Source organism: Nannobrachium achirus (assembly GCF_963921795.1).
Source record: "Nannobrachium achirus genome assembly, chromosome: 3".
Taxonomy (NCBI): domain Eukaryota; kingdom Metazoa; phylum Chordata; class Actinopteri; order Myctophiformes; family Myctophidae; genus Nannobrachium; species Nannobrachium achirus.
The window spans coordinates 57,244,926-57,271,535 of record NC_137812.1 but is presented as its reverse complement, the minus strand read 5'-3'; the positions used below and the strand labels follow the sequence as shown (position 1 = coordinate 57,271,535).

Genomic DNA, 26,610 nt, shown 5'->3' with positions numbered 1-26,610 from the left:
TTTCTTGAAATAGTAATGCCATGCACACATGTTTTTCCAGTGCAAACTGCAGGCCTTGTGGACGAGATTATGATATTTTGGAGCTGTGGCTCAAAAAAGAATCAATGGACCTTTGAAAGGTTTTTTGCGAAAGGTCACCTTTCGCAAAAAACCCTCCCCTACTGTGATGATTGGACCACTGCGCAGCTGAATCCACCCGTCCGACAAGTTGGCCTCCTCCCATTGGACCATGCATTGGACCCATGTTATTTAGCCTTGTTTCAGATCAAGAACATTTATGTTACAATAATGCCATGGTGAAACGTTGCTGCTGGGCGACCTGCAACAGTGATTATAGCGACCCAGAACATTTGAAGGGAGGATTTCTTTAATTCATTTTCCGAATCCAAAATCAGCCTTGGACAGCAGGCTGTGGATTAAGTTGTGTCCGTCTAGTCGACAGCCAGAAGTTCAGTTCATGTAATAACACTGCTTGTCTGCATTGTAGTTCGATAACCATTTTACACCAGTAACGTCAAAGAGAGCACTGCCTGCGATCTTGACCGTTTGTTCTTTTATAGCCATTATTTTTTGGCTTGAAGCGAGCCCACAATTGTTTCGGTAAGAACCATAATTCTAGTTATCCATTTAACCTTGCTCCTCTGTCATTGTCTTCTGCCCTGTCATAGGTGCAGTCCATTGAGTCCAAGCTGGACTCCCTGCTGGACACCTATCGTCAGGTGTTGCATAAAGGCTCGTCCTCGGGCCTCACTCTGTCCACTCTGCCCTTGTTTGAGTTGGAGCAGACCTCTGACTCCGTCTTCAGCAAGGATCTGTCCTGCTCCACCCAGGTCAGCAGTGGTGCAGTGACCTCCACAGGCAGCTGTGCCACGCGCTCCTCCACCAGCTCCCACCTCTCCAGAGGAGGACTCCAGCTCATCTTGGCGCCGCCCAATGAGATGAACCTCAACCTCAATGCCTCGGCCTCCACACCGCCCTCCGTTCTGGGGCCCTCCTCCTTCAGCCCCACGCCCCTACCTCATCTTCACCACCACCACCACCACCACCATCATCCTTATTACCACCACCACCATCCCCAGGCTCAACTAGCAACGCCTGAGGGCGTCGGTGAAGAGATGGGAGGGGGCCATTCACCCATTCTCACTCCTAATAGTGCCCCTAGTGGTGGGGGCAGAGGGAGCCTCCACGGCAGGTTCCCGATGCTTGCTAGGCCTCCACCGCCTCCCCCTTCTGGCCGGACTCTTGGCCCCATCAACTCTAACTCTAGGTCAGAGGTGAAGGACTTCTGTGGACGTCTAGGCGAGCTGGTGGAGGCCAACAGCATCGTGGAGGACCTCCCCTTGCCGGGCAGAGGACTGGGGAGAAGCAGCGGCAGCAGCAATGGCAGACTGAACACTAAGGACGACGGCTGCTGGAGGAGACACATGAGCTTAGAGATGGAGCCCCTGGTGCCCCTGGCCTTGGGTTGCTGCTCAGGCCCCAGCAAGGTAGACCGAGGACTGGGCAAGTCTGTGTCGGTGCAGGACCTGATGCAGGCGGTCCCGGTGGCCATTCTGGACCCCCACCACGGCCACAGTCTCTCGTCCCCCAGCACTGGCAGTGACTCCCCCAATGGCTTCCACAGCAGTGGACAGGACCCTGGGGGAGGCGGGGGCGGCGTCCGTCGTGGGGGAGTGAGTGGGTGGGGGGAGGAGGACCTCTTCATCAGTGACAGGGACATCGAGGCACAGGGCCTCGGCTTCATCCCCCAGGTGAATGCTGAGGCCCCCTCCTACTCCTCAGAACTGCTAAGAATTGGGCCCAGGGCGGGAGTAGGGGCCAGGGGCTCCAACCCAAGTCTAGGCAGTGGTCACACGTCCAGCCCTTCTGCTGGCAGTACTGAGTCCCTGAACATACCCCATGTACGGCTAAAATAGACACGGCCCAACGCAAACACCTCACCACACAGAGACACTTTGTATCTTTTTTTGGGGGGTTGTGGGGAAAAGTGGGCTGGTTTGTTTATTTTGATGTCAGTTCATTTGATAAAGAGCATAGTATTTTTCGTACATGGTGATCTACATGAAATATTGCATGAGTTTTAAAAAAAAAAAAAAAACGTTATGACTGACAAAACAAAGACAAGCTACAGTATGAAGGAAACAGAATGAAATATTGTTTGTTTAAACAGTGGCTTGATAAATGACTTTAAGACATGTGCATGTGCACTGCATGTTTTCAGTGACAAGTGCTGGTAACCAAACTTTACACCCAGCAATGCAAGTCGTTGACAGCTAAGCCTCATGGCAATAAACTCTTGATAATTTACCCTTCATTGTAATCAGTAAAACAACAATACATTTTCAGCAATGGAATCAATCGAGTCCATTGATGCATAAAACATGTAAATCTGGTATTGTGGCCCAGACAGGCTTTTGAGGTTGTTCAAAATTGTTAATGGCAAGTGAATGTTGCCAAAACATGGTACAGTATGTTCTTTACTTATGTGCTATACGTAAAGAATCTGCTTGCAATATATATGAATAAAAAAGACAGGAAAGAAATAGTAGAAAAATAAGAGGTTCATCTGAATTTCATCCATCAATGTCTCATATCATCATCCAGGGTTGCCTACTAGTGTTTAAAAAGTACTGTCATTTTAAAAACGAATTGTGCTTGATTTAATGTGTATGAATAAATTCACTTATTTTCACATGGTACAAATCTAAATTTGGAATGTAACTCTTCATTTCAAATCCTGCTCCAAACTCAGATTTTGTTTTTAACAGAAAGAATGAGCTCCTTTGAAAGACACAACAAACATTCAGGCTGCTGTACGTGTCAACTCTAAAGGCAATGTTTTGTGTCACTACGGCCAGTAGGCTATGAGGACACACACACACACACACACACACACACACACACACACACGCACACACACACACACACACACACACACACACACACACACACACACACACTATAGTAGAAGGTCAGTTCAGATGTTGTATCGCTTAAAGGTCAATTATGCATCAATGGGTTTACCCATTGATGCACAACAATCGTTGTTTAAAAGTTAAACACATCTTGAATGTAATCTCTTGGTCTAAAAATTCAATGTCAGTGGATTTATTCTATTTTCTTTTTTTCTTTTAAAGCAGTTGATCTAAAAACAAAGGGGAAGGTGTACACAACATTGTTACTTTTATAATAATTTAGTTTTTTGTTTAAAGTTAAACAAATATATTTTCCCATAAAGTATAATATGGGTTTACTTGGTTTTCTTGAAGTGGACATAATGTAGAATGTATCACTTACAGTATATCCTTATTCTTATCAGTGGAGGAACATTTGGTCGAGTGCAAAGCAATGTGATATCATGAAGATTACAACGTTTTGTTGCTGTGGTACAGAATCAGGTACATCAGGTAAGACTTGTGGATGTCTTACAATTATCTATGTACCGTACAACGCCACATGAGATGTAAGACACTTACACTGTAAGCCAAACAACAGCCAAGTGTTACATCATACCAATAGGAACCTCATTGAAGGGTGAATATCCACGTTAAAGGCTTTACCAGATTATGTGAGGCAAGATACTGTAGGGGTCAATTCACCTTGTTGAATCAAATCAAGTGGATATTAATTAAAGCCGTTTGAAGTTTGTTACCAAAAGCTGCATTATGCAAGATTTTTAAGCAAAAGTAGTTTATCAATGTAAAAAATCACATACGGGATTGGAAACATAAGATTAGCCCAATTAAAATGCTGTAAATCTATAATCTTCATTTATCCCGATTCCCAAGCTTCAGCTTCTCATGTAAGAGTGGTGGTGAAAATATCAAAACAGTTACCTCTCATTGCCACTTGAGGCCGCCAGCATACTGATTTGATTGGAAGGTAAATTGACCTTAATTGAGTTAATTCTAATGTGAAGTATACAAAATGTGCAGTACATAATGGTGCCTTGCTTCTGTAGTTCCACATTTGCATTTTTTCCCCCCCTAAGTGTCCTCATAAAATTCCAATGGTTTCACCTCCTTGATTTAATTTTCTCTCATTATGACTAGGGCATTTTGACATTTTTTGTTTCCACATCTTGCTACTGCATAAAAATGTCAACATTCTGTCTCATTTAATCTAATTTATTTAAATTATGTGCACATATTTACACACAAGTAATAATCTCAGATAGCTGCATAGAGACTGTAATTCCATGAACATGCAAATTCACCTTTATTCTCATTTGTCAATAAAAGAAATTCTAGCAAGAGTTTGACATGGCTTACTTCATTCTGTTTTTTACAGCATGGCTCTGCAGGGGTCTAGCCATCTAGAGGGTCTGTCTGTCTGTGTTTGTGTAGGCCTACACTGTAGGCCTACACAAGCCTCTGTATCTGTCTGTCTGTAGGCCTACACAATCCTGTATCTGCCTGTGTCTGGAGATAATCTGGCAAACCGCCAGACCAATCAGCATCAAATTTGATGTGCGTTGTCCACTATTTGTAATTTTAATCTCCATCAGAGATGGACAATGTTTTCAGCTGTGTGTGTGCGTGTGACTGTGTGTGTCTGTCTGTGTCCACGTCCAACATTGCAAACTACTTGGCTGATCAACATAATTACTCGTACTACACTGCCAGCATGCCAAGGAACTAAATATGTTTTCAATTTTGTCAATGGGATGACTGTTATTTTTGTAAATTAATAACCTCAGACCCACCATCCCTCAGTCTATGGAATAATGTGACCACAATGAAACACTGGCAGCAGAAGGCAACTGGCAGCAAGCTGTTCATCTGGCACATGGTAGATTACCAGAACCAGGGGGCCGAGACCCAAGAGCTCAGTGGTCTAGAGCCCCAAAGGTCCTGATGAAAAACTGAAATAATAGCCTAAACATTCACTTCCAGTGTGTCACAAGAAACAAACCATAACTAGAAAAATATTGTTCCTTCGAAACAATTGTGGGCTCGCTTCAAGCCAGAAAACAATGGCTATAAAAGCACAAAATGTCAAGATCGCAGGCAGTGCTCTCTTTGACGTTACTGACGTCAACGATTGGTCCATTTTGTTCCAAAAATGTGTTGTGCAAAAGTTGACCCGCTGGTGGCGCTATAACAGGCCAATGTAAGAAGGGTGGTATCTGTTCCTTGACCTATTGGGAATGTGCTTGCAAGATTTCACGCACATTGCAGGCTGTGTTCATGATTTGAGGTGTTTTTGGCTTTGGACACTTTATCGCTGCATGCAGCTATATTCATTATTATAATTTTTTTGTGTGTGTGCACTTCATAGGCATATTAGATAAAGGTCCTTAGATTGTGTGTAGAATGTTTCATGCAAATTGCAAAAACGGGTTTAAGCGTTTCACAAACTGCTCAAAATGATATAGCGCCCCCCTTTGGCCAATTGGGGTAAGATTGGTTTTAGTGATATTTGGACTAACACTCTACATCTTTGCCAAATGCCATGAACATGTTACTTTGCATGTATGATTTAGAGGCAGAAGAATAATTTGCATAAAACTGCAATATTCATTGAATTTATTTAAAAAAGCATGTTTCAATTTTAAAGAAATCCGATCTGACAGATCTTTAGATATCGGTCCAAAGTTCACGTAAAAAAAGTTTTGTGCACGTGGAGCGAAAATTCCAGAATAAAAGCGGGTTTACGCGTTTTACAAACTGCTCAATATGGCGGAAAATCGAAGGGCGGAGCTTACTTAACAACGACACAGATGTCTTCCGCTCGAGTCAAAGCACGCGTGTAACAAGTTGCATGTCTTCAAACAAAACGAGTCATGACTTATGCCCGTTTGAAGTTTGAATTTTCAAACGCTTCGTATAGCACCCCCCTTTGGCCGATTGGAATAAAATTGGTTTCAGTGATACTTTGACTAACCCTCCACATCTTTGCCAAATGCCATGAACGTGTAACTTTGCATGTATGATTTAGAGGCCGAAGAATAATTTGCATAAAACCGCAATATTGATTGAATTATTAAAAAATTATATTTCACTTTAAAAGAAATCCGACCAGACAGTTTGACCGTATTGGTCCAAAGTTCATGTGAAAAAAGTTTTGTGCACTTGACGCGAAAATCCCAGGAGGAGATAGATTTTTACTGTTTTTCATATAATTCCGAATTGTGGGAGACCTAAAGGTCAGAGGTCAAAAGTTAGAGGGTAAAAGTTGTTCGGCATGAGGAGACGCATAAGTGTATACAGGTTTCATGGCTGTATGTATAACACAGCATGAGCTATACCTGTTCAAAGATCGCACTTTCGAAGGCTTCCTACAGCGCCACCATTTGGCCGATTGCTATAAAAAATAATAGCACACTTCGCCACTGTAAACTGAACACATTGATGTTTTTATTTTCATTTTCTCACTAAGTATGTAGGAGTAGAAAGGAACCGAAGTTTTGAGGAGAACTGTCTGTCTGTCTGACTGACTGACTATAAATAACTAGAAAATATTGTTCCTTCGAAACAATTGTGGGCTCGCTTCAAGCCAGAAAACAATGGCTATAAAAGTACAAAATGTCAAGATCGCAGGCGGTGCTCTCTTTGACGTTACTGACGTCAAAGATTGGTCCATTTTGTTCCATAAATGTGTTGTGCAAAAGTTGACCCGCTGGTGGCGCTATAACAGGCCAATGTGAGAAGGGTGGTATCTGTTCCTTGACCTATTGGGAATGTGCTTGCAAGATTTCACGCACATTGCAGTCTGTGTTCATGATTTGAGGTGTTTTTGGCTTTGGCCACTATCGCTGCTTGCAGCTATATTTATTTATTTATTTATTTTTTGTGTGTGTGCACTTCATAGGCACACACACAATAAAGGTCCTTAGATTGTGTGTAGAATGTTTCATGCAAATTGTTAAAAAAAAATCCTAACGGGTTTAAGCGTTTCACAAACTGCTCAAAATGATATAGCGCCCCCCCCTTTGGCCAATTGGAGTAAGATTGGTTTTAGTGATATTTGTACTAACACTCTACATCTTTGCCAAATGCCATGAACATGTTATTTTGCATGTATGATTTAGAGGCAGAAGAATAATTTGCATAAAACTGCAATATTTATTGAATTATTAAAAAAGCATGTTTCAATAAAAAAAAAAAATCCGATCTGACAGATCTTTAGATATTGGTCCAAAGTTCATGTAAAAAAAGTTTTGTGGACGTGACGCGAAAATTCCAGAATAAAAGCGGGTTTAAGCGTTTTACAAACTGCTCAAAATGGCGGAAAATCTAAGGGCGGAGCTTACTCAACAAAGACACAGATGTCTTCCGCTTGAGTCAAAGCACGCGTGTAAGCAAGTTGCATGTCTTCAAACGAAACGAGTCATGACTTATGCCCGTTTGAAGTTTGAATTTTCAAATGCTTCGTATAGCGCCCCCCTTTGGCCGATTGGAATAAGATTGCATGTATGATTTAGAGGCAGAAGAATAATTTGCATAAAACCGCAAGATTTATTGAATTATTAAAAAATAATCTTTCGCTTTAAAAGAAATCCGACCAGACAGTTTGACCGTATTGGTCCAAAGTTCATGTGAAAAAAGCTTTGTGCGCCTAACGCAAAAATCCCAGGAGGAGATAGATTTTTACAGTTTTTCATATAATTCAAAATTCTGGGGGATCTAAAGGTCAGAGGTTAAAAGTCAGAGCGTAACAGTTGTTCGGCATGAGGAGACGCATACGTGTATACAGGTTTCATGGCTGTACTTAAAACAGCATGATCTATACCTTCGCACTTTCGAAGGCTTCCTACAGTGCCACCATTTGGCCGATTGCTGTACAAAGTAATAGCACACGTCGCCACTGTAAGCTGAACACATTGATGTTTTTATTTTCATTTTCTGTCGAAGTATACAGGAGTAGAAAGGTGCCAAAATATTGAGGAGAACTGTCTGACTGACCTACTAGATAAATAAATAATGACAATATCTAAAGTGTGCTCGCCTTACAGGTGAGCCCACAAATACTGTTCCTACGAAACAGTGTGGGCTCGCATGTAACACCATGTATGGGCACAAAGATCTACCCTTTGGCTGCACCTCATTGGCTAAGGGCCCTGCCGGTACAAAGGCAGTGTCTTACATCATTTTGAGGAGAACTTGATTGACATATTACGTCATTTTGAGGAAAACTTGACTGATAGATTTCCGACTTATTTCCGATTGGAAATGCATTGGATGCTTAAAGTTAAATATTTCAAAAACTACAAAAGATTTCACGTGGGTGTTGTTATTTATCTCAGGTCGCACTTGTTGGTGGTGATGTCACCAAGAACGCTGCTACCTCATTGGCTAAACCTTGTACTGTCGGCCAGTTTTGAGGAGAATAACCTTACTATATAAATATTTGGGAGAACATACTGGTCTCGCTTTCAGCGGGCCCACAATTAAAGAGAATTAGATCACAATATATTAAAGGTCATTAGTGCTATGGTTATTCTGATATTCCTTGTGTTACAGCAGATCAGTGGTCCAAGGTACAGCAACACCATCTCATACTGTATGTTGTCGTTAAAATGGCCTGTCTTGGTTTAAAGCCCACTCACCACGACAAGGTTCAGGCCGAGAGTGGGGGACACACGGGGGAGGGGGGGGACACAGGACAGAACACATGGGGAGGGGTGACAAGACAAGACAAACTCTGGCGAGACAACATGAAACAGATATGTATACAACATGGTTACAATAAGATACATATTTACACATATCCATCCAAACATTCATGTACATGAGATTTCAAGGAAGGTGCATGAGACAAACAATAAAAACAATTAACTTAAGTGGCTGTCTCACAGATGAGGCACATCTTGTCAAAGGATCTTTCCAGTGTGGTTTGTCTTTGTATTATCCTGCACACTTCTGACACGCCCCTTTGCATCAGGTATCATCTGTGTGACTACTCTGTCTCTTCCAAAACAAGTCAGCAAGACACTTCACTTGCTTCCAACTTTAGCGTGCATCCTTTGTGAACATTCCAAGCGGCATGACAGTCTGTTCCTTCATTAGCAATAGTTAGAAGTCAATGGCTCAAGATCTGTTGGATGATCTGATGATCTGATGGTCTGCCATTTAATATTGATTCCACTACGCAAAACAATGAAACAATGTTCATAAACGTTCATTGTCGATGCTTTGCTCCTTCAGAACATACTATTATTTTCCTCTCAGAACAAATCTGTCTCTCCCAGATCCCTCCAAAGTGAGCAGGTGGAGTGAACACAGTGATACATGGCAGGAGGATTGAACAGCCACTGTATTGCTTTTTGCATCATGAGTGTGTCCCGGATCTTCTGCTGGTTCCACTGATGAAGGGTTTCTCGCAGCTCACACTCGGTATTGATTAGTTTGATTATCAGAAAGCATGATGGATACTTACCTTGTCTGCACAGAAAGTGACGGCTAGCGTTCAGGCAAGAATCAGTGTGCAATGTGTGCACTACTTCCAGATGTCCTGCTCTGGCCGAGAGGCACGTCAAAAGAACTCTGCACCCTTTCACAGTACCGTGACGCTGCTTCACATCTAACGGTCCAAAATAGTCCACCTCCATGTTTGTGAACGGTGACATGCAGGTAATAATGTGTCTTGAGGTATGTTTGCCATATTCAATCCTAGTGCCTTGCCTTTGATTATTCTCCAGGTAATACATCCTGGTTGCCGGAACCTCCTCACTACAGAGTTTGCTGAGGGGGACATATATCTCTGACACAGTTGTGAGAGCATTATAGTTAGTTCCTTACCTAAAGTCTGATTTTCTCATGGATGTCTTGCAGAATCAGCATTGTGATGTGCAAGTCTTTCGGAATGATAGCTGGATGCTTTCTATGTTGGCATGGCTTATGCATGGAGACGGTCTCCAACTCTCAATACTCCATCTTGTATTATTAGACCAAGCTCCGTCAATGGATGACTCTACGCATGACTTCCTCTTTTCGAACTTGAGTCAAACAAAGTGTAAGAGCATTTTTTCAGGGCTGACTGGTCACGTCTTTTCTCCATCAGAGTTGTCTTTTGAAAGCTGGGATCTGTCTGAACATCTCCATGATTCTGCAACATTGTAGAAGTAGACCCAAGACATAGAATCCAGGCCACAGCTCTCAACAGGCATCAACTGGAGTAATGGTTGATGAGCTTGCTCATAACATCCGTCTTCAGCTGCATGTGTGACATGTATGTAGGCCTATTGTCTCAGCTTGTGGTCATCTTCAATTTGAACTTGTCAGGTCTATTTGGCCACCAACTCTCTGGTTCCTGCAGGATCAGTCCTCTTGGTGCACAGTCAGATGGATTTTCGGAGGTAATGACGTATTTCCGTCTTGGTTGGTATGGGTGTTACATCGTGCAGTGAAGAAGCTTGGGAGCTCTTTTGGGTCAAACAGCCTCTAGAAGCCCATTGGCTCTGTGTCTCTACATTTGCTGATGTTTGGCTGAAACACAAATCCTTGTGTTGGCAGTTGAAGTCTCCTGCATAGATGGCAGGTGCAGGTACCAGTGGGAGTGGCGAGTTCACATTGTCATGTGTCTTCTACAGACCATCTTCATCCACCTCCTTCTAAGACCTCATGGAAAGAGGAGTTCGGAGGTGTTAGGAGGTGGTGTTAGAAGGTGGTGTTAGAAAGAGGTGTTAGGAGGGGGTGGTGTTAGAAAGAGGTGTTAGAAGGAGGTGGTGTTAGAAAGAGGTGTTAGAAGGAGGTGGTTTTAGAAAGAGGGGTTAGAAGGTGGTTGTGGAAGGTGATCTGTAGAAGACACATGACAATGACAAGTTCAGCCAAACATCAGCAAATGTAGAGAAAACAAAATAACAGCATTATCTATTCAATCTTCTTTTGCGTAACGTCAGAGGTCCAACTCTGTGTTGCATAGCCATGCCCGCATCTCAGGTCCTAGGTTGATGAGGCTTGCTTCCAAGGGTGGTCTGTATAAGGGGCATGTGGTGATTATATGGTCGGCAGTTTGCTCAGGGTCACCGCACTCGCATGCCGCACTCTCCGCCAGGCCCCACTTCATTGATGTTTTAAAGCGACCAACCCCAGTTCGTAGGCAGTTCAGTGTGGTTCATTTCCGGCGTGGTAGGTCGTCTCCTCCTATGGCGCCACCTCCTAGGTCCCTGATGTAGCGATGGATGCGGGAGGGCCCGGCTGGCTCCCACTCCTGCCAACCATGCATCTCTGGATATGTCCCCAGAGGTGGAGTTGAGCATCTCATGTCTAATGATCTTTACAGAATGACGCACAAACAACCTTCATCATGAAAACAATCAACTTAAGTGTCTGTCACACAGAAGAGGCATAGCTTATAAACAAGTCCTTCCAGTGTGCTGTCGTTGACTTGCCAGTCATCTTCCCAGATGTTGGCCCTTGCTTCTTCTTTGATTGTCTGGAGGGCAGGACTGTCTGCATAAAACTGAGCCTGCGTGGGGGGGCTACCTGGTAATGCAAGGCGTGTATAATACCCCTCTCCTGTGTTCTTCCTTCATCTTGAGCAATATGCATTCTTCTGATGTGTGGGGGAGAGATGCCAGCTATTCCCAACCGGCCCTTCTTCACGCAAAATGCAAAAAAAGAAAGAAAATAAATGAATAATTTGTTCAAATTGCATGGGGGGTTGAATTCATAAGGCCGGATGACTCTTGAGGTCTTCTAAGTCCACTGTATGTGCAATGTATTCTTCCAGACTTCCTCAACCTTGAGGTTTGAGATCCATACCGTCTCTGTCGGATATCTATGGACATGTTCATTCCTGTAGGTCATTCAGGGGTCAAAGCAGTAGGGATCCATGGCCAAAGAGGAATATATGCCAGTAAAGCATTGTTTGATATTATTTGCGATTTGAGATTATAAAGCCAGTAGGTCAGTCAGGGGGTCAAACGTATTCGCTGACAGCTTCCACAGGTGGTTCTTCTTCGACTTTGAGTTTTAGTCATGGCATGGCTTACGATTCAAAGCAGTAGGGATCTATGGCCAAAGAGGAATACATGCTAGTAAATTATTGTTTAATATTATTTGTGATTTGAGGTCAACATAAAGCCAGGTCATCTTCAATTCAATTTGCACTTGTCAGGTCAATTTGGCCAGCTCAGGATATTCAATAAGTGAGAAGGCATCAGTCTTCTTGATGCACAGTCAGATTAATTATCTGAGATGCCAACATATTCCCTTTGCTGACGGCATATGCCAGGTCTGGGTTGGTGTGGGTGTTACATTGTGCAGTGAAGAAGCTTGGGGGCTCTTTTGTGTCAAACAACAGCCGCTAGAAGCCCATGGGCTCTGTATCTCTACATTTGATGTTTAGCTGTAACCCCAATCCTTGTGTTAGCAGTTGAAGTGCCCTGCATAGATGGCAGGTGCAGGTACCAGTGAGAGTGGCGAGTTCACATTGTCATGCGTTTTCTACAGATCAGCTTCCACCACAACCACTAAGACCTCATGGAAAGAGGTGGTGTTAGGAGGTGGTGTTAGAAGGTGGTGTTAGAAAGAGTGGTTAGAAGGAGGTGGTGTTAGAAAGAGGTGTTCGAAGGAGGTGTTAGAAGATTTGGGGTTAGAAAGAGGTGTTAGAAAGAGGTGGTGGAAGCTGATCTGGAGAAGACACATGCCAATGTGAACTCCCCACTCCCTCTGGTACCTGCACCTGCCATCTATGCAGGGAACTTCAACCGTTAACACAAGGATTGGGGTTACAGCTAAACATCAAATGTAGAGAAACAGAGCCCATGGGCCTCTAGAGGCTGTTGTTTGAACCAAAAGAGCCCCCAAGCTTCTTCACTGCACAATGTAACACCCATACCAAAGAGTAATATATGCCAGTAAATCGTTGTTTGATATTATTTGCGATTTAAGCTTCTCTTCTTCTTTCGTGTATCATCCTCAAATGTCCAACTCAGTATTGTGTAGCCACGCCCTTGTCTCTGGTCCCACTTGGAATAGGCCGGCCTCAGAAGGTGGTCTGTACAAGGGGCAGGTGTTAATTATGTGCTTTGCAGACTGCTCAGGCTCGCCCCACTTGCATGCTGCACTGTCTGCCAAGCGCCACTTCTTCACAGCTGATTTGAAGCAGCCGACTCCAGTGCGCAGGCAGTTCAATAGAGTCCATTGCCGGTGTGGTAGGTACTCTCCTTCAACGCCTGCTCCCGGATCCCAGATGTAGTGGTGATGATGTGGACAAGTCCTCCAGGATGGAGCGAAGCAGCTCTTGTGCAGCCTTGTTGTAAAGGTGGCAGGACTTGTCTGTTTGGAGGCTTTGTATCCACTTTAGTGTTGTGCAGGATATGCCAGTTGTGTATCTGGGCTTTCCTTGCCAGCGTGAGGGTAGCGTCCTCTCGTCTGAGGTGGCAATTCCTGCAAGGACTGGCAGGTAGGACACAGGAGTAGGCTTCAGGCGGCCAGTTATGGTTCAGAGAGAGTTGTTGATTACAGTGTCAACCTTTTTGACATGTGGGATTTAAGCTTAACATAAAGCCAGTCCAAGGTCTGTTGTGCCAAATGCATTGCAGGAGTCAAATTGGATTTGATTACGGGTTTGAAAGATGGAATGAAGATGGTTCTTCTTCGACTTTGAGTTCTAGTCATCTCATGGCTTAAGAGGCAAAGCAGTAGGGGTCTAACTTCACCTCCATCTTGGTTGTTGTTCTCATAAGCCCATGATGTTCTCTGGGCATTGAAGTCGCAGATGCTGATGTGAAATTTCCTCTTGCATCTTTCTGGTAGTTCTGTGTACAGAAAGGGGGTTGCAGGTGATGTGAGAGATTTGGGAGGGCAACCGTGATGGTTTCCATGTGCACTTCCATAGTTTGAGTCCAGACTTCCTCAATCTTGAGGTTTGGTTTGCCGAGAACAGCTGATCCATACCGTCTCTGTCGGATATCTATGGCCATTGTCATTCCAGTAGGTCATTCAGGGGTCAAACGTTTTCGCTGACGGCTTCCACAGATGGTTCTTCTTCGACTTCGAGTTCTAGTCATCTTATGGCTTACGATGCAAAGCAGTAGGGATCAATGACCAGAGATGAATATATGCCAGTAAAGCATTGTTTGATATTATTTGCGATTTGAGGTTTAACAAAGCCAGTCCAATGTCTGCTGTGCCAAATGACACTGCAGGAGTCAAATTGGATTTGATTACAGGTTTGAAAGATGACAGGATCTTACTGCATACTCCAGACAAGACTTACTTACCAGTAAGACTCCCTAATCGGGAGATAAGCGACCGTTGGTCGCTTATCTCCACAAATATCACAACCTCCACCTCTCACGTCATACGGGCAGCCATAGTTACACCTGGAATGTTGAATCTCCATATATGGAGATAACCTACGCATCACACAAAGTCTGACCTCACCAGCCCATACTTGGGCATGGACGACTTATATCTCCATATACGGAGATGGCCATATATGGAGATACGATGACATCACAGAGTCCACAGCTGATGATGTGGCGTGATGTCATACAATACACAAACAAGCCCTATATAAAGGGGCAATTCTCACCAGGGAAGAGAGCATTGCCTGGAATGTTGAATCTCCATATATGGAGATAACCTACGCATCACACAAAGTCTGACCTCACCAGCCCATACTTGGGCATGGACGACTTATATCTCCATATACGGAGATGGCCATATATGGAGATACGATGACATCACAGAGTCCACAGCTGATGATGTGGCGTGATGTCATACAATAAACAAACAAGCCCTATATACTGATGCGGAGATATGAGCAGGGCAAAGGTGTGACGTGTGACGTGTGACCGACCGACCGACCGACCGACCGACGGACGGCCGGTGGAGGTTTTGATACTAAACTGCTCCCTAACGGTCGCAATGAATGAACCCGTCATGCAAATTGATTCCTGAAAGAGAAATCTCATGGATACCCCCCACCCCCAATCAACACCAACAAACAACTAATTTAGAAAGCAACACATTTGCACTGCTTTTCATATCAAATAAAAGCTGCACAACGCACTGCTTTCCTCAGCTTCAGCTAGACAAATTTTGAACGCAATTGCGCAGTTGCACAACCGCAAAACATTGTTCACTAAGTAATGGAGGCCTAAAATGACTAAAATGCCACTTACACAGTTGCGCAATGGCTGGTAGGTGAGGGCTAACAGTTAAATTACCTCAGCTACACAAATTATTTCCTTTGCTGACACGGCATAGGCCAGGTCTGGATTGGTATGGGTGTTACATTGTGCTGTGAAGAAGCTTGGGGGCTCTTTTGGGTCAAACAACAGCCGCTAGATGCCCATGGTCTCTGTTTCTCTACATTTGATGTTTAGCTGTGACCCCAATCCTTGTGTCAGCAGTTGAAGTCCCCTGCCTAGATGGCAAGTGCAGGTACCAGTGGGAGTGGCAGGTCACATTGTCATGTGTCTTCTACAGACCATCTTCCACCACCACCACTAAGACCTCATGGAAAGAGGTGGTGTTAGAAGGTGGTGTTAGAAAGAGTGGTTAGAAGGAGTTGGGATTAGAAAGAGGTGTTAGAAGGAGGTGTTAGAAGGAGGTGGTGGAAGCCGATCTGTTGAAGACATGACAATGTGAACTCGCCACTCCCACTCGTACCTGCACCTGCCATCTATGCAGGGAACTTCAACTGCAAACACAAGGATTGTGGTTACAGCTAAACATCAAATGTAGAGAAACAGAGCCCATGGGCCTCTAGCGGCTGTTGTTTGTCCCAGAAGAGCCACACAAGCTTCTTCACTGCACAATGTAACACCCATACCAAAGAGTAATATTATGCCAGTAAAGCATTATTTGATATTGATATATTGATATTTTTATATGATGCCAATGTAATGGAGGCCTAAAATGACTAAAATGCCTCTTGCACAGGCTGGTAGGTCAGGGCTAACACTTAAATTCCCTCAGCTACACAAATTTAGAATGCATTTGCACAGTTGAGCAAACGCAAAAGCAATGGAAGCCTAAAATGACTAAACTGTCTCTTGCACAGTTGCGCAATGGCTGGTAGCTGAGGGCTAACCGTTAAATATAATGTACTTTTAAAAAAGACCCGTCTTCCATTTGTTAAAATTGCATGACGGGTTGAATTCATAGGGCCGGATGATTTTCTAAGTACACTGTATGTATGTATGTACAATGTATTCTTCCAGACGGCGTCATGCAATTCTGCAAGATCAAAAAGGCCAACAAGCGGCAATCCTATGCATAGAGTTATAAGAAGAATAGAGAGGACACAATTATATTCTATAAGCGTGAGGAGGCGACGCCGGGTCCCGTCGTTGTCCACTACGGAGGCGGCCGCGGGGAGAGGCTGGTCGAGAGCCTTGCGAGAAACGTCAATTCAGACGTCATAATTGTGACAGCCCTAAATGGGGGTCCTACCAAGAGCCGTGTTCAGAAGAAACCCCCGGCGGGCACCAAGGTCAACGGGCACGAAACCACCGAAGACCAGACCGGTGGCACAGAGGAATCCTCCACTCCTCCCACGCAGACCAATCCACGGTTGGAGAGAGATCTCCAGATCTCCATCTCTAAGGGCATCCTCGGTTGGAGAGAGATCTCCAGATCTCCATCTCTAAGGGCATCCTCGGTTGGAGAGAGATCTCCAGATCTCCATCTCTAAGGGCATCCTCGGGTGTAGTGGATAAATCTTATTCGCTCTGTAGTGGCACATCCTCCTTGCTCTGGCTGCGGCCACTCAGTAGGATTTGTAAAGAGTGGATCTCTGCTTTGTACAGATGCAATTCCTGCCGTACCTTTGAACTTTGACTATTGAGCGGCTGATGGGAGGGCTCAACTAAGTGCCAGTTCTTATACCAGCATTTAGGTCTGTCCCATTGGTTAGTGTCTATCACTGCCGGGTGACAGTTGAGTGACAGTTGAGCAGTGCTGTATTGTCCTCTCGTCTGAGGTGGCAATTCCTGCAAGGACTGGCAGGTAGGACACAGGAGTAGGCTTCAGGCGGCCAGTTATGGTTCAGAGAGAGTTGTTGATTACAGTGTCAACCTTTTTGACATGTGGGATTTAAGCTTAACATAAAGCCAGTCCAAGGTCTGTTGTGCCAAATGCATTGCAGGAGTCAAATTGGATTTGATTACGGGTTTGAAAGATGGAATGAAGATGGTTCTTCTTCGACTTTGAGTTCTAGTCATCTCATGGCTTAAGAGGCAAAGCAGTAGGGGTCTAACTTCACCTCCATCTTGGTTGTTGTTCTCATAAGCCCATGATGTTCTCTGGGCATTGAAGTCGCAGATGCTGATGTGAAATTTCCTCTTGCATCTTTCTGGTAGTTCTGTGTACAGAAAGGGGGTTGCGGGTGATGTGAGAGATTTGGGAGGGCAACCGTGATGGTTTCCATGTGCACTTCCATAGTTTGAGTCCAGACTTCCTCAAGCTTGAGGTTTGGTTTGCCGAGAACAGCTGATCCATACCGTCTCTGTCGGATATCTATGGCCATTGTCATTCCAGTAGGTCATTCAGGGGTCAAACGTTTTCGCTGACGGCTTCCACAGATGGTTCTTCTTCGACTTCGAGTTCTAGTCATCTTATGGCTTACGATGCAAAGCAGTAGGGATCAATGACCAGAGATGAATATATGCCAGTAAAGCATTGTTTGATATTATTTGCGATTTGAGGTTTAACAAAGCCAGTCCAATGTCTGCTGTGCCAAATGACACTGCAGGAGTCAAATTGGATTTGATTACAGGTTTGAAAGATGACAGGATCTTACTACATACTCCAGACAAGACTTACTTATGAATGAACCCGTCATGCAAATTGATTCCTGAAAGAGAAATCTCATGGATACCCCCCACCCCCAATCAACACCAACAAACAACTAATTTAGAAAGCAACACATTTGCACTGCTTTTCATATCAAATAAAAGCTGCACAACGCACTGCTTTCCTCAGCTTCAGCTAGACAAATTTTGAACGCAATTGCGCAGTTGCACAACCGCAAAACATTGTTCACTAAGTAATGGAGGCCTAAAATGACTAAAATGCCACTTACACAGTTGCGCAATGGCTGGTAGGTGAGGGCTAACAGTAAAATTACCTCAGCTACACAAATTATTTCCTTTGCTGACACGGCATAGGCCAGGTCTGGATTGGTATGGGTGTTACATTGTGCTGTGAAGAAGCTTGGGGGCTCTTTTGGGTCAAACAACAGCCGCTAGATGCCCATGGTCTCTGTTTCTCTACATTTGATGTTTAGCTGTGACCCCAATCCTTGTGTTAGCAGTTGAAGTCCCCTGCCTAGATGGCAAGTGCAGGTACCAGTGGGAGTGGCAGGTCACATTGTCATGTGTCTTCTACAGACCATCTTCCACCACCACCACTAAGACCTCATGGAAAGAGGTGGTGTTAGAAGGTGGTGTTAGAAGGTGGTGTTAGAAAGAGTGGTTAGAAGGAGTTGGGATTAGAAAGAGGTGTTAGAAGGAGGTGTTAGAAGGAGGTGGTGGAAGCCGATCTGTTGAAGACATGACAATGTGAACTCGCCACTCCCACTCGTACCTGCACCTGCCATCTATGCAGGGAACTTCAACTGCAAACACAAGGATTGTGGTTACAGCTAAACATCAAATGTAGAGAAACAGAGCCCATGGGCCTCTAGCGGCTGTTGTTTGTCCCAGAAGAGCCACACAAGCTTCTTCACTGCACAATGTAACACCCATACCAAAGAGTAATATTATGCCAGTAAAGCATTATTTGATATTGATATATTGATATTTTTATATGATGCCAATGTAATGGAGGCCTAAAATGACTAAAATGCCTCTTGCACAGGCTGGTAGGTCAGGGCTAACACTTAAATTCCCTCAGCTACACAAATTTAGAATGCATTTGCACAGTTGAGCAAACGCAAAAGCAATGGAATCCTAAAATGACTAACAATACAATCTCACCTAAGTAAACTAGACCAGGTCACCTGGTTGTGCCAGACCCGCAATGAAAACTAGTATGGCACTGAACTAACACATGAACACACAGGATTTTATAGTCTCAGCAACAAAGCGTAGTGAGCTTGTAGATCGGCTGTTTTCACTAGTATGGCACTGAACTAACACATGAACACACAGGATTTTATAGTCTCAGCAACAAAGCGTAGTGAGCTTGTAGATCGGCTGTTTTGACTAGTATGGCACTGAACTAACACATGAACACACAGGATTTTATAGGCTGAGCAGCTGGAAATGTTTGTGAGCTTGTAGATGGGCTGTTTTCACTAGTATGGCTGTGGGGCAAATGTTTTGCAGCACTGAACTAACACATGAACACACAGGAATTTATAGTCTCAGCAGCTCGTCAGCCAACTCAACTCAGCTGGTCCCGTACAGGTGACGGCACTCAAGGCAATCAGCCGAGCAAGGGAAGGGAGGGGCAGATGAGCAGTCAGAGGCAAACACAGGCACACTGAGGAAAAGAGGGACCGACCGACCGACAGACCGACAGACCGACAAAGCCTTATGTAGGCCGACCCCCTGGGTCTGGCAAATAGCATATATACAAGATCTGCGTGTAGATCTGCTATTTTTGAAAACGTTGCGAAAATGTGTGCAAATCTTTGAATATTTGTATTTTTCGTTTTGCTTCTGGGTGGTCCCTGGAACTAGATATTTTGAGATTGGGGTCCGTGGCCAAATAAATATCATTTTGGGGGATCCTTCACATGATAAGGTTTGAGAACCACTGACATAGTCGTCTCTCAAGAACAGGCTAACTGAGCTCCAGTTAAGTGAAAAGGACATTTTCTTTGACGATGGCTGGCCAGATTGCTGACATAGAAACATAGGGTTTTTCCAAAAAACCTTAGAAGGATTCAAAAGACACTTATAGAATCGGGTACAAATTTTAATTTTCATGATTTAAAAAAGAAATAGCAGATCTACAAGCTCGCAGCGCGGCACTCGGTGCCGCGCTGTGAGCTTGTATATCTGCTATTTTTCAATAGTTAAAGCATAGAATAATGATACACAATAATGTGTACCCGTTCTAAATGGGTTAATAGATCCTGGCTTTGTAAATGAGGGTACAGATATGGCAAAGTTTGAGATCCCATAAAGTTAATTTAGGAACATTTTTAGAGGTGGTGGGGAAAATGATCACCATGTAGTTTTATTGATCAGAGATTCGTTTTTCTGAGAATTAAACCGCACTTTGGTCGTGTGGAGTGCAACTTTAACCATACACTGTTTATGCTGGACAATGTAACTGAACAAGGTAGAGCAGGGGCGTCAATTGGGTATGGCAGGGGTATGCAGTTGCCATACCCTGGGTCCAGGGGGTAAAATAAAAGTCAGTTTTAAATATAAATCCATGAATGTCTCTTTGTCTATCTGCGCTGGTTATTATGTTGTTAAATTACAATAAAATAACTACAAATGCAACGTTTAACAAAATGGTCACTTTAACAAGGTATTATAATTATATTCTCCCCATCTTGACAGAATGGTATATTCCCAGGCGCAATTCATTATTGTTAATTGTGGCACGTTTACTAACATGCCAAGTTTAACTGCATTTGAAAAACCATTCCAGGCTTCCATATTCAGCCCAAGAGCAGAAACGGGGGAAACATATAATGTACTCCTTAAAATAAATGTATCATGCCTGTTGCTAAGGTATGGCATCATGACTGGTGTCTTGCACGCGTGCCTTAACGCGCGTGCAAGACACCGGTCATGTTGCCATACCTTAGCTTTTTCTGAACTGACGCCACTGAGGTAGAGTTCCCCAATAGGCTCTATGCACAGGCAGACATATAGGAGAAAAGCTGGGTCTCTTCTCACTTCCTTCAAAGGTGTTACCAATGATCTCCATGAAGGCTCTGTTCCATTTCATGTAGCACAGTGGTTCTCAAACCTTTTATTTCAAGGACCCCCATAATAACTAAATGTACAAATGGAACGAAATGGACCATTGCGGGTCCAATTGGTTCCATTTGTACACTCTCAGGGTTACACACCTTTTTAAGGGGTCATTCGGAGCCCCCAAGGAACCATGAGGGTCCCTGGACCACACTTTGAGACCCACTGGTGTAGCAGAGTGTTTCCAGTGAGCAAACATGCAACAACATCAGCACCCTGACTCTGCTTGGAGCCTTCATTAGTATCATTGGTAACACTGATTCTGTTTGGAGCCTGCTTTAGTATCATTGGTAACACATGTGAAGGAAGTGAGAAGACACCCAACTTCCAGGCCCGGATCTACCATATGGGCTCTTTGGGCACGTGCCCAGGGGCCCCTGGACATCAAGGGCCCTCCAAGATGGTTAAAAAAAATGTTTAATCAGAATGAAATACATGATATCCGCCACCCCTGACACAAATGCTGTAAGAATGCTGCTGAAAAGTGCTGATTGTGTGTTAAGTACAATGTACAATATTTCATGAAAGTCAAATCAACTGATTAAAACTCCGCCGGGCCATGCAGTGCCAACTACTGCTGCAGATGTAATATTGGACCTACATGCCTACGTATGCCTACAAAACATTTTGCGTGCGGACCGGGGCCCCTTAGTGCTTCAGTGCCCAGGGGCCCTCTGAGGTGTTAATCCAGCCCTGCCAACTTCTCTCCAAAATGGCTGCTGTGCATATACTGTAGTCTATTACAGGGGTAGGCAACCTTAGGTACAGTGCCAACATTGGCACAGGGGAAGGTGATCACTGGCACACTGGCAGAAGTATGAGAGAGTACACTCCTATCTATATGCAATTTACAACCTGCATAGAATTCTGCATTCATTCAAACTGATAACTTTGACTGGGGAGAAAGTCTGGGAGAGAAGTGGGCTATTGCTTATTGTTTCTAATGATCATTAGGCCTACATCCTAATGTAAAAGAATATATTTCTAAAGAACAACAACAATAATGGTTGTTATTTATAGCCTGTCAAAATCAATTGTAAATGTGACATTTTGGTGTCATAAATAATTAAACTAAATGTTGACATGACACAATGACTATCATAATTAAACTAAATGTTGATAATATGACACACTGACTATAATAATTACACTAAATGTTGATAATATGACACAATGACTATCATAATTAAACTAAATGTTGATAATATGACACAATGACTATCATAATTAAACTAAATGTTGATACTATGACACAATGACTATCATAATTGAACTAAATGTTGATAATATGACACACTGACTATCATAATTAAACTAAATGTTGATAATATGACACAATGTTGATAATATGACACACTGACTATCATAATTAAACTAAATGTTGATAATATGACACACTGACTATCATAATTAAACTAAATGTTGATAATATGACACAATGACTATCATAATTGAACTAAATGTTGATAATATGACACACTGACTATCATAATTAAACTAAATGTTGATAATATGATACACTGACTATCAAGAAGATACAAACATGGCACTTCATGTCAAAAAGGTTGCCGGCCCCTGGTCTATTAGGTATGGGTTCAGAATGAACAGAACCAGAGGCTGATGTAACAAACATGTCAAGTTTATGTAGAAAAAGAATGTTAAAATACAGAAGGGAAGAGGGTTTATTATAGCTGTGGGAACTCGTGATGCTAAAAGTGGGAGTGAAGGCTTCAGGGCCTACTGGGTCCTCTCTAAACCAGTGGTTCTCAACCTTTTCAGGCTGTGACCCCCAAAATAATCATATTTTAACCGGGGTCCTTAAACTGTCACTGTAGAAATGTGCAGATACCCTCCATACACTTAAACTTTGTGTTGGTTTGTTTACTGTTGAGAAAACAATGCTGCACATCTGCTCTAAACTAAACATAAACAGCAAATAAACAAATCAAATTCAAATATAATGCAAAACCAAAAGCAAAGAAAGTAATTCAAGTCATTAAAGTAACCACAGCAAACAACATCCAAACCATGCAATATGAATGGATGGCCTCCATACATCCATGCCCTCAGCACAACAAACACAATCTGACAAAAGCCCGTCTCAAACATACTATGGCAAGGTGGGAGAAACAGTGAAAGGCTGTAGGTTAGGTTAGGTTGGTTTGTTGTCCTCCTACATTAGATCACATACTAGCTTACATCTGGTTACCCCTCAATACAGATTCATTACATTACACAAAATATAGCAACATGACTCAAATACAACAAAATACCAAAACATACCCAGTCAATGTATTCAAGGCTGCCACTGGAATCAAACACCTCATGCTTCCAGGTCCACAACAAACATTCAAAACTTCTGGCCAAACAGTATGGCTGACAAAATGGCCACCTCTTGTATGGACTACCCTTAAAGGGCCAGCGCAGGCAGCGCTACAGGTCTGTCAATGGTAGAGCAGGGACGTGCAGAGAATGTTATAGAGGCAGGGGCTGCCATTTCTAAAAGGGCCTTTTGGTGGAAATATCGAAAATAGCAGACCTCCAGGCTTGGAGGTGGGCTATTTTGGGTGCTTGATACCACACTGAACTAAGCATATATACAGGAGTCAATACTAGAGTCCATACTGGCATAGAGCATGGATTTCTACAAAGACAGGGCAATTATTTAAAGATTGTTTGGACAAGGCAATTCACTTGAATGCTGCCTTCAGGTATGGCATGGAAAGAGGGGCATTTGCATTTATTTCACCATACTAAAAACTGCATTCATGATGTGGAGAGGGTACTTTTTTACAGAAAGATAAAAGGGCAGGGGCTCAAGCCCCCTTTGGTGTCTATGTGTGCACATGCCTGATGGTATGTGTTGCAAAACTAAATTCAACATATTAAAAACAAAAGAAGAAACTTGAGTTGCAATGTGAGGCTTTTAAGTTTAACCCATTTAGAACGGGTACACATTATTGTGTATCATTATTTTATGCTTTAACTATTGAAAAATAGCAGATATACAAGCTCGCAGCGCGGCACCGAGTGCCGCTGCGTTTCTATGTCAGCAATCTGGCCAGCCATCGTCAAAGAAAAGGTCCTTTTCACTTAAATGGAGCTCAGTTAGTCTGTTCTTGAGAGACTATATGTCAGTGGTTCTCAAACCTTTTCTTGTTAAGGACCCCCTAAATGATATTTATTTGGCCACGGACCCCCCATCTCAAAATATTTATTTCCAGGGACCACCCAGAAGCAAAATTTGAGTTACAAACGTTCGCTTTGAAAATACAAAATATTCAAAGATTTGCACACATTTTCATGACTTTGTCAAAAATAGCAGATCTGCAGATCTGCTAAATAGCAGATCTGCTATTTTTCACTGGTTAAAGCATATGTGTTTGTGTTCAATGACAGTTCAATGACAGTCTGTTTCACTCTATGTTGTGGTATTGATACGAGGTGTGAGTAGCCTACTTGTTCCACCACTGTGTGGAGCTCTTATTGCAAAAGGCCCGTATTTTTCTTTTAACCCAGGGGTCTTCAACAGGGGGTCCGGGACCCCTAGGGGGTCCCCAGAGTTACTACAGGGCGTCCTCCAAATCTTTGAGTGATAGAAACTTTATTTCCTTCCTTTTTTATTTGCGACTGTCAGGTCGCAGTTACTATCAAAACCTCGACCAGCTGTCCGTCAGTCCGTCTGTCCATCAGTCCGTCAGTCCTCAATTCTCACTTGACCCTCTTCTAGCGTTGTGAGCTTGTGGATCGGCTATTTTTGGCAAAGAGGTTTGGTGTATAGGGGAAGAAGTGCAGACTAATCACAGAGTGAAAGGTGAAGTTTTGACGGTTCAAGTGGTTAAATAACTGAAAACTCAAATTGACATGAATCCAAAATACACTGATGATTGTGCTGTCAAACAATGAAACTATATTGAATCTATGAAGTGGTTGTGGGGGGTCCCTGCTTCATCTCTCGTCTCCTCTCAACTAAGGGGTCCTTGACCTGAAAACGATGAAGACCCCTGTTTTAACCCATTAAGACCTGTAATTATTTTATACTTTAGCCATTGAAAAATAGCAGGTATACAAGCTCACAGCGGGCCACCGAGTGCCACGCTTGTAGATCTGCTATTTTATTTTTTTTAAATCATGAAAATATTAGCAAATCTTTGAATGTATATTTTTCAAAGCAAACTTCTGTAACTCAAATCTCTGCCTCTGGGGGCTCCCTGGAACAACATGTTTATTCATGACCACATGAAGAGAAGTACAAGAATGCCTCGTACAAAAGACATAAACAATGCCAGTGCAGTCAGTTGATTAGGGAAACGGCCAAGTGCATGTAGGACTCAACAATTACATACAATACTGATAACATAGGCCTACATGTCAAACACAGCAGACACTTTCACAAAAACATAATTTCATGCTTTTACACTGATTAGTGCAAAATATTTACCTAATGCCCTGCATGACAATAATAAGTTGACGTTTTTTTAACGTTTCTTAGTTTGTCATAACATATTTAAATTTGACATGTCATAAACCTAGAGGTCCCCCTAAACATTGGTCTTCTGAATATTTCCAGCGAAAATGTGTAGCCCCAACGGTTTACAAGATAAAGCCATGTTGGAAGTTGTGGTCATTTTTAAAAGGGTGTGGTCATTCTGGGTATTTTGTCCCGGATAAAGATCTTCTCACAGTTTACAGTTTAGCAGACGCTTTGAATCCAAAGCGACTTACAACAAGCAGGTAATGCATCACTATAATAAGCAAGTCAACAATGCAACAAATGCATAGGAATATCAATCTAGAAAAACAATAACATAGGTAGACCATGCACCCAATCAGTAAAAACTTTTCTAAAACCTAAAAATGCTCCCTAGATTCATGTGTGGTCACCGAAGGAAGGGAAGTGTTACAGTAGTGCTTAGTTGGAGTTAGGGAGTGAGTCTGTAGACGCATTTCTGGTCCACGTTACACTGATAAGAACTAGATGCGTGCGCAGGTCGGTACCAAAATTAGCCAATGAAACCAGCGCTCCCCAAAACAACAGGTTTGGGGATTGGTGGGAATTGATTACATGATACAGTCACCTGTGCATTTAGTCTCAATGTTTGTAAACAAGAAACGGGTCTGTAGTTCTAATTCAGGGAGTTGGAAAGGGGGGGATACATTTTGGCTGGTTGAAGACCAGTCGTGCCGCGGCATTTTGGATCAGTTGGAGAGGCTTAAGTGCACATGCTGGGAGGCCAGTGAGGAGTTCTTGCATTGTTCCTTGGGGTCATATTAGTCAAGAGCAGTTGAGATATTCTCTCCTAAATGAAGTGCATAGGCCTACATATCTTAGCCAGGTCCTAGACTACTATCTGACAATGCTTTTCAATGGGAAAGGAGTGTACAATGGATCTACAAGCTCACAATGGCTTTAACCTTAGCCTACAGTTGGCGGACCCCTTGTGGTATAACTCTGAGGACTCCCTGGGGGTCTGGGACCCCCTATTGAAGACCCCTGGGTTAGTATAAGCAGCGTGAGAGCAGGTATTGCATAAGGTGGTGTTTTATGTAAGGCAGGGGCTTTAATAGCTGACTGGAGCACAGTCCTTTGAATTCCTATTAACTGTCTGCTCAGCTGAGAGGAGTGGAGCCACCAATCTATGTGAATCACTTATGTAACCTGTCTGTCTGTCGTTTCTCTGACGATTCTAGTTGTTGTCATTCTGGGGGGAGTTTGTTCATGTTTTTGTGAGGGTATCAACCCTAGGAGACACGGGGAGAACACGCAA

At 43.3% G+C, this 26,610-nt stretch overlaps 1 protein-coding gene across 1 annotated transcript in view; it reads left to right on the top strand.

The window, feature by feature from the left end:
- The window catches only part of LOC308282474 (potassium voltage-gated channel subfamily KQT member 5-like), a gene marked incomplete at both ends in the record, with an annotated part of 140,949 nt that extends 139,033 nt beyond the window's left edge, over positions 1 to 1,916 (top strand). Inside the window, one exon of the mRNA XM_080722827.1 lies at positions 669 to 1,916. Within this exon, the coding sequence (XP_080578953.1) occupies positions 669 to 1,916 (1,248 nt within the window). The remainder of the gene's footprint in view (positions 1 to 668) is intronic.
- Between the last annotated feature and the right edge of the window lie 24,694 nt (positions 1,917 to 26,610).